We start from the raw sequence: 9,176 nt of genomic DNA, 5'->3' as shown, positions 1-9,176 counted from the left end.
GTACTAATTTATTTTCTTTTATTAATATAGTTTGTTCCCTATAAAAAGAAAGGGTTTTCTTTAAAATTGTTGTGATTATTGGTTGTTGCAAATGATGTATTCTATATGTATGAAAGGTCATACATATTTTGATTTTAGTTTACTTTTAATGCTTGCATCATCATTATTTAACTGTATCTATTTGGATATTTTTCAAACAATACCTTTATTCTTCCTATGTACTTCATTGTTGTCATATGCTAAGATATCGAAAAGATTTGATGAGTTAATGGTTCCAAATAATAAAAATCTATCAATATCAATAAAAAAAAAAACATAAATAAATAAGAATCATAGTTGACCTATATGAGAATAAGATTCCTCATTTAACTCAATCTCCTAAAGGAGGATCCCCAACCACAATCTGCTCCATATCAAGCAAGAAATTGGCAAGCATGGGAATGCAACAACATTACAGGGAGGAGGTTGGAGATCCCTAACCCACTTAGTTAACTAATTATGAATCTTGAGAGAGATCCAATTTTTCAGGATAAGGATGGTTAATACCTATCTGGCACTACTACATATGTGACATTGAAATTCAACTAAAATAAACACAAGCAACTTTTCAATGCTACACTGACTTGGATGATTAACACTTTAAAGTGATGCAATAAACTAAAGTTAACAAAAAGTAAATAAATGAAGTACAAAATTAAGGATCATGTCAGAGTAACTTGATCATCAGATATATTTATTTCCAAGTTAGTGAATTCACAACCCCACAAAAGTGAAACGAATCAGGACTCATGCTCATGATGCTAATATGAAGTACTTGCCAAACTAACTAAATGTTCCCTAGATTTAGGGTTAGACAAAGGGGAAAAAAAAAAGGTAAGTTTCTGTTAAAGAATCCATATTACCTGGATTTTTCTTTTGTTTCCTTTTCATCATCCCCAAGTCCATCTGCTTTTAACTTCTTACTTATCTCTGCAGCTCTAGCAGCAGCCAACTCTGTAGCAGTCTTCATAGATGCAGCTCTGTTAGCTGCCTGCTGCGCAGTCAGAGTTTGTTGCATCAGCAAAGCCTGCTGGAATTGCATCTGTTGCATGGCAACAGCTTGCTGCATCATCATTGGCAGAGAAGAAGAAGCAAGTGATGAATTCACAAGAGTTTTTGGTGGAAGTGCTTTAGCCATCTCAACATTCAATGGCCGACCTCCAACATCCATATTGTTTAATGCCAAAGCGGCAGTTGCTTCTTCAGGTTTTGAATATTCTATGTAGGCAAAATGTTTTGAATCAGTTATGGTACATTCAAGAACTGTGCCACAAAAGCTAAAAAGTTGCTTCAGCTGTTCCACAGTAAGAAGTGGGCTAAGATTGCTAACTTGTAGAGTTCTTTTCAAAGCATCAGCCTTCCCTGCTTTGTCATCTGATAAGAAGGATAACACCAATTTTAGGAAGTAGAGCAAAAATAAAACAAATAGGTATAATAATTATATAAAGAAAGCAGGGATAAAATTACCAGACGATTCTTTGGTTGACTGTTGTGCTTGAACCTGAGCAGCATGAGCTTGAAGAGCCTGGGCAGCAACAATAGCCTGAGCAGCAGCCATTGCGGCTGCAGAAGGCGCCATAGGCACCTGACTGAGAGTCCCCATGCTGGTTGTTGCAGCTAATGCAGTCATTAGCAAATTGTGAGGCGGGTGGTTCAATTTGCAATCAGTTTTCGGGCAACGACCATTAAGATAGTCTCGACAAACCTCCCCAAGTGATGCTCCCATTCCAGGCAAAATAGCACCACCAGAAGCTCCAGAAACAACACCTGGAATCATTCCAAGTAATCCAGGAAATGCCCCTGAAACTGACCCAGAATAGTTTGGCATGTTGGGCATAGTTTGGTTGACTAAATTAGGAAAATTGGAGGCAGGAGCCATACCCAACAGTCCTCCAGTTGAAGTACCTGCTAAATATAGTTCAAATATTCAAATCAAAAGGCTCACCAACATTCACTCTATGAAAAAGAAAATCAATCAATTTTCAAAATTTGAACCTAAATTCCTAGCTAAAAGAGAAAATCTTAAGTCCAGTTAAAATAAAAAGAGAAGAAGTCACGAATTATGTACCTGCACTGAAGAAAACCGGGAAGGGACTACCCATAATGGGTTTACCATTGCACTCAATGCTCAACATATAATTACCCCTCTTAGGAACCACATAAGTGACAGTATAAGTACCATCATTCATGTCCTTAACAATCCCCTCCTGCTCCGAACCGCCCACTCCTACACCCGGTGCAACCTTCACACTTATTTGAGCACCTCCATTAGCCACCTTCCTCCCATCCGAGTCCTTGGTCACAACCATAAACGAAGACGCAGCACCCGCCGTGCCACCAGCAATACCCGCACCAGCAGCCGTGCATTTGGCGGGGTCCACTGGCCCGATGGGCTTGTTGCTCAAATCCTCCTCCCAATCGTCTTCAGAATCACTATCAGAACCAGAACCCGGTTGCTTCTCGCGAGCTTTATTCGCAACGTCTTTGAATGTGGCTTCGAATGCGGCTTTTGCAGCCGCGGCCTTCTCGGCCTCGCTCTTGAGTTTGGCTTCTTCGGCTTGCTTCAGCCATATTGCTTTGGGAGCAGCGGTGTTCCGATCCCCCATTCAATTAGAGAGGCAAAACCTAATTGAACCACAAAATCGATACAATTGAGATTGAACCAATTTGAAATTAGGGCAGTAGTGTTAAACCCTAGCTCTACAATTTTGCGAAATAAAGTAAACGAATAAGGGTTAGGCGTGTACCTTGTACCTGGCGGCGAAGGGCGATTGGATCGGGAGGGTGAGGGCTTAGGAAAGAATACACTTTACTAAATAGTAAATACGCTCGTTTTAGTAATTTCAATAATAACGTTTCGCTTATAACACAATTGGATCGTATAAACACATAAAATTTATACGAAATTTACCTAAAATAATTATTTTATTCTTTATTTATTATTTTCTTTTTATATGACTAAAAATTATACAAAATTTACATAAAATAACTATTTTATCCCTTTTTTTAAAAAAAAAATTTGTTCTGTTTATATGACTCAGTTGTTATATAAGTCACGTATAAACATAATATTGCTCTAATTTCAATAGATAATTTAAAAAGCCCCACATGTTTCACAATTTCTTATAAACACCAACTAGTTTAGGAAATGAGATTTTAGTCCTACTCCGTCCTTCGAACTTCGTTAATTTTGTAGAATGTACAATTTTAAACTTTTTTATAAAAAAGTTACGGGGCATCAATATATCAATATAAAGTTGAATACTCATGCCCGGTGTTCGTCATATGGCACATTTTAAAAGCTCTAGAATTGCTTCATTTTGACACATTAGATTGACAAGCCAGTCAAATTACTTTATCTTGACATGTTGGATTAGTATTTATTGCTCCATCTATAATTATTAATTAATTAAAAAAATTGGAACAATTCTAATTATATAAATGCATTGCATTGACATTCTAAAGGTCTAATCATAATAACACATTATATTTATAATTGTCATATGGTTGAATTTTATTGGTGACAATGTAGATAATATTAATTGATGTATTGGTATTCCAAAGTCTAAATAAATAGATATAAAGATTAGATTACATAAGTGCATCGCATTGTTGTATTAATAATTAATAATAATATTAATTATATAAGTGCATTGCATTGGCATTCTAAAGGTCTAACCATAAGGACACTTTGCATTTGTGATTGCCATGTGGTTGAATTTTATTGGTGATGATGTAACAATATCAATTGTTGTATTAGTATTCCAAAGTCTAAATAAATAGACATAAAGATTGGATTACATAGGTGCATTGCATTGGTAGTGAAAACATACATGTTTATCAATAATTATATAGGTGCATTGTATTAAAATTGCAAATCTTTCTTCGTATTTAATTGTGTTGACATTCGAAATGTCTAAATAAGGGGTTATAAAAGGGCGTATGTTCAGTTGTGTATTATTGCAATACGTTAGTTGGTGTCAACAATACGTTAGTTGGTGTCAACAATACGTCTGGTCTTCTGTTAATTGTTTATAGGTCATGTTTGTTTATGTCAATAATACGTGTGTTTTTCATGATTTTATTAATCGGTGATTTTTTATTTATTTATGTTTTTGTTGTTGTTTACAAGTCAAAGATTCATGAATTGGCATGGAATAAAGGTAGGATGTCCGATCGACATTGTCAAATGAGTTGTTATTTTGATTCATTCTTTTGAACTGCAAGCATATCTTCTAACTATTTTTAATACGAAATTGTAAGTATATCTCCTAACTATTTTAACGGTTATTATTTGATTGAATGATTGTTTTCGATCAATCTATTTGAATGATTAATTGTGTTAGTCTTGCTGAACGGTAAGTGTATTCCTTAACAATTTTAAAATGAAGATTAATTAACTTTTGTTGATTTCGTTTTCAGGTAACAATTGTTATACGAATGAATAATTGTTCCTTAACAAATCTTAACATGAAGATCGATTAAATTTTGTTATGTTTGTTTTCAAGGAAATGTTCATGTACTTTACTAAGATCAAATCGAGGATGATCATATTGTCAACTGAACTGTGAGTATGTTTCATATCTATATTAGTATAAACAATTCAATTGTATTGAATATGTTTTCTGTAAAAACATTCGTATATTTTAATTTGTTATATGAATGATTTATTGTTTATGTCCTGTTGATGTGCGAGTATATATGTTAAATGTATTAATTTTGGCTAATTCCGTTTTCCAATTAATAGGTGTTATTTGAAATATTTCTTATCAGTCCTAATATGATAATCTCTTAAATTTGGGTTAAGCAAACAATTTATTTTATCGTCACACGCATTCGGTTTCCACTGAATAATTAATAGTAAATTGATCATAACTTGCTCAATCAAAATGCAATTGATGAGAGGATTGAATCTTTAGAAACTAGACAGAAAGGGCTTTAATTTGATTCTGAACCATTCCTTTCATCATCACACACATTTCGGCTTCCACTGAACAATCAATAGTAAATTGACCATAACTTGCGCAATGAAAATCCAATTAATGAGAGGTTTGAATCTTTAGAAACTAGATAAACAAGGCCTTAATTTGATATATTATATGCTTAATTTGGATAACTGTAGCCCCATTGGCGAATCATTCTTTTATCATCACACACATTTCGATTTCTCCTGTTTCTCAATTTCCACTGAACAATCAGTAGTAAATTAGCCATAACTTGCTCAATAAAAATCTAATTGATTAGCGGTTTAAAGCTTTGAAAACTAGACAAATAGGGATTTAATTTGATATATTATATACTTAATTTAGATAACTGTAGCCCTACTTCTGAACTATTTCTTTTATCATCACATACATTTCAGTTTCCACTAAACAGTCAGTAGTAAAATGACCATAACTTGCTCAATAAAACTCCAATTAATGAGAGGTTTGAATATTTAGAAACCAGACATATAGGGATTTAATTTTGTATATTACACGCTTAATTTGGATAACTGTAGCCCCACTGCCGAACCATTCTTTTTATCATCACACATTTTGGTTTCCACTGAACAGTCAGTAGTAAGTTGACCATAACTTGCTCAATAAAACTCTAATTAATGAGAGGTTTGAATATTTAGAAACTAGATATATAGGGATTTAATTCAGTATATTACACGATTAATTTGGATAAATGTAGCCCCACTTCCGTACTATTCCTTTTATTATCACGTACATTTCAGTTTCCCCTGTTTCTCAATTTCCACTGAACAATCAGTAGTTAATTAGTCATAACTTATTCAATAAAAATCCAATTGATGAGTGGTTTAAATCTTTGAAAACTAGAAAGATAGAGCTTCAATTTGATATATTATGTAATTAATTTGGTTAACTATAGACCTACGACCGAACCATTCATTTTATCATCACACTCATAAAACCAATTGAATTTTAGTGATGACAAAGGAAAACAAATATTGATATGTAGTTTTAGTTGTATTTGTTCCATCTCTTATTGTTGATATTTTTTTATGTTACATACATATATCGAAAACAGGTTGTTGCTGAATATAACAAATTTTATTTGTATCACAAATATCATCTGATGTTTGTTGCCGAACCATGTAGCTTTAGTAAACCATTTATAATATGACAAACCATTATTATTATCCTTAAAGGAAAACAAATATTGATATGTAGTTTTAATTGTAATTAGTATATCTCTTTTTGATGATATCTTTTATGTTGCATACATATATCATGAAAAGAGTTTGTTGCTAAATATAACTAATTTCATTAAGTTAATAAATATCAACTGATGTTTGATGCTAAACCATATAGCTTTAGTAAATCATTCATTTTATCATCATATATATTTAGGTTTCCACTAAACAATTAGTAGTAAATTGACCGTAACTTACTCAATAAAACTTCAATTGATGAGAGGTTTGAATCTTTAAAAACTAGACAGACAAGGCTTTAATTCGATATATTATACGCTTAATTTGGATAAATATAGCCCAACTATCATACAATTCCTTTTATCATCACACACATTTTGGTTTCCACTTAATAGTCAGTAGTAAATTAACTATAACTTTCTCAATAAAAATCCAATTGATGAGAGGTTTGAATATTTAGAAACTAGATAAATAGGGCTTTAATTTGATTTATTATACCCTTAATTTGGATAAATTTAGCCCCACTGTCAAAACATTTTTTTTATCATCACACACATTTCGGTTTCCACTGAACAGTTAATAGTAAATTGGTCATAATTTGCTCAATAAAAATCTAATTTATGAGAGGTTTGAACCTTTAGAAACTAGACAGATAGAGATTTAATTTGATATATTATACGCTTAATTTGGATAACTGTAGCCCCACTGTAGAACCATTCCTTTTATCATTACGCACATTTTAGTTTCCCCTGTTTCTCGATTTTCACTGAACAGTTAGTAGTAAATTAGCCATAACTTGCTCAATAAAAATCCAAGTGATGAGCGGTTTGAATCTTTGGAAACTAGAAAGATAGGGCTTTAATTTGATATATTATATGGTGAATTATAGACCTGCTTCTGAACCATTCATTTTATCATCACATACATAAAACAAATTCAATTTTGGATTGATTTTGTTGTTTGATTTGTGGGTTTTGTGGGTTTTACAATTATCAACTTTCTTTAGGATGCTATCATCAAATGCTTTTTTTACTATAGGTGGTGGTTAATTCTAATTGCAGCAAATGGATTTGTGTCACAAAACCTTTATGTTCAAGGTTTCTTCAATGCTTCAATTAAGTTGCCTTCTCAACATTCTTAATTTTTTTTTATTTCTAAAATTATAATAATAAAAATAATTCATTTTCTCTTCTCAACAATCAAAATCAATTTTTTCCTTTGGCTCTGTAAGTCTCTTGTTTAAAAGTTTCCATTTTTCAACAAGGTTTCTCTTTCTTTGATTAATTTATAGACTTATCAATAATACCCAGTGGGTTATCCTACAAATTTTTTTGCTTTTCTTGACAAAGTTTTAAACTTGTGTAGTAAATGTCAAGTGGTAACATATTTGAGAAGAACCATGATGATATAAACTTTGAGTTCAGTTTGTGGATATTTTATTTATTGATTTTTTAATTATCAATTCAATATAAAATGAACTTCAATATAGAAAAAATATGTATAAAACACAAAAAAACCAATAATAATGTAAAAAAAAAAAATATAACAAATATACCTGCGCAACGCAACTTGAAAATGAATATAAGTTACAGAAATTGTGGAAGGTCAATATAAATTTTGAGTTTAAATAGTTGATGTTGATAATATTCAGGTGATATTAAATATCATACACAATTCACTACAAAATACTGACATCGAATATCAAAGACATTTCTGCGAAAATAATATCAATTGCACAAGGTGATGATCTTAAAAATATAATTAGACCATAAAATATTCAAGTGATCTTTTCAAGTTGGATGAATGATTTAATAACATCTACCTATAATTGATATTAATAATTATACAGATACAATTATTAATTTTATCTTAACACAACTTTGTGTATATATACAATTTATATTTACTTTAAAATATGTATAATTTAACACTTATTATGTCTTAATCTAATTAGTTTATGTTGTTAGAATAAATTTGTTTACAATCTATTTCAAAAAAATTGAATAAACATACCCGCGCAACGCGAGAGCCCCATGTCTAGTTTTATTAAAAGACCAAATCAAGTTCAAATTTAATTAAAAGGCCATGTAGTTTTAAAGTGTTAAGTAAATAGTCTTATTATTGATTAAGGTTAATTAAACATGATTAGTGGTTAATTAGGATTAATGAAGTATTGTGTAATCTTTTAAAAATTCTAATATGTCCCCAAAAAGCCGAAATTCTTGCAAACAAACCCAAACACCTTCTTCTTCTTCCTCCCGCCATTAACGCGCCTCCCCCTGTTGCTGTTTCTTCTAAGCTTCGCCTACATCTTCTTCTTGCTCTCCATCTTCTTCTTTGTCTACATCTTCTTCTTCCTCATTCATCTACATCTTCTTCTTCCTCCGCCATTAACACTTTCTTCATCCTTCGCCAGTAACATCTTCTCCGCCAAAGATCTGCCTCCTCCTCCTCCTGACATTTCATCCAAGTATGTGTATCTCCTCTTTGCATTTTAAATTTCGATTTACAAAGATTTAATGATGGATTGGGTGTGGGTTTGGGTTTGGGTTATGATTTTGATTTAGTTTTTTAGGTTATTGGGTTGTGTTTGATGTAATGCAAGTTCAAAGGAGTGAAATTTGTTGAATATTCTCTTGCATTGTGGGTAGCTGGTGGTGGTAGCATCGATTGTAGGTGGAGATGACTGAAAATGTGTTCTGGATTGGATGGATCGCTTAAGTGATCTTGTGTATCACTTAAGCGATTTGGTATGTCTAGTATAATGCAGCAGATGACAGATTGCTTAAGCGATCAAGTACATGGCAAAAGATCACTTAAGTGATCCGTTATAAGTCTGGTATATAGCAACAGATCGCTTAAGCAATCAGGTATATGACATAAGATCACTTAAGCGATCAGGCTTATTTATACCAGATCGCTTAAGCAATATACTTGATCGCTTAAGCGATCCACTAAGTGATATACCACATCGCTT

General features: G+C 32.2%; 1 protein-coding gene across 3 annotated transcripts; it reads right to left on the bottom strand.

Annotated features, from left to right (window-relative positions):
• Nucleotides 1–887: 887 nt before the first annotated feature.
• On the bottom strand, nt 888–2,875 carry LOC116106767. Of its 3 annotated transcripts, XM_031393093.1 has the most exons (5): nt 2,787–2,875; nt 2,108–2,664; nt 1,507–1,944; nt 1,370–1,413; nt 1,076–1,257 (listed from the first exon to the last, which is right to left on the bottom strand). In XM_031393093.1, exons 2-5 carry the CDS (start codon nt 2,643–2,645, stop codon nt 1,216–1,218), a joined length of 1,062 nt encoding a protein of 353 aa, XP_031248953.1. In that variant the 5' UTR covers nt 2,646–2,664; nt 2,787–2,875; the 3' UTR covers nt 1,076–1,215. The 3 variants fall into 3 exon arrangements, with proteins under 3 accessions (XP_031248951.1, XP_031248952.1, XP_031248953.1); XM_031393091.1 differs by having other exon boundaries at nt 888–1,413; XM_031393092.1 differs by lacking the exon at nt 2,787–2,875 and having other exon boundaries at nt 888–1,413; nt 2,108–2,764.
• Nucleotides 2,876–9,176: the final 6,301 nt, after the last annotated feature.

Source organism: Pistacia vera, unplaced genomic scaffold (genome assembly GCF_008641045.1).
Source record: "Pistacia vera cultivar Batoury unplaced genomic scaffold, PisVer_v2 Contig521, whole genome shotgun sequence".
In the NCBI taxonomy this organism is placed as follows: domain Eukaryota; kingdom Viridiplantae; phylum Streptophyta; class Magnoliopsida; order Sapindales; family Anacardiaceae; genus Pistacia; species Pistacia vera.
The sequence above is the reverse complement of the archived record's forward strand: the minus strand, read 5'-3'. Positions and strand labels throughout refer to the sequence as shown.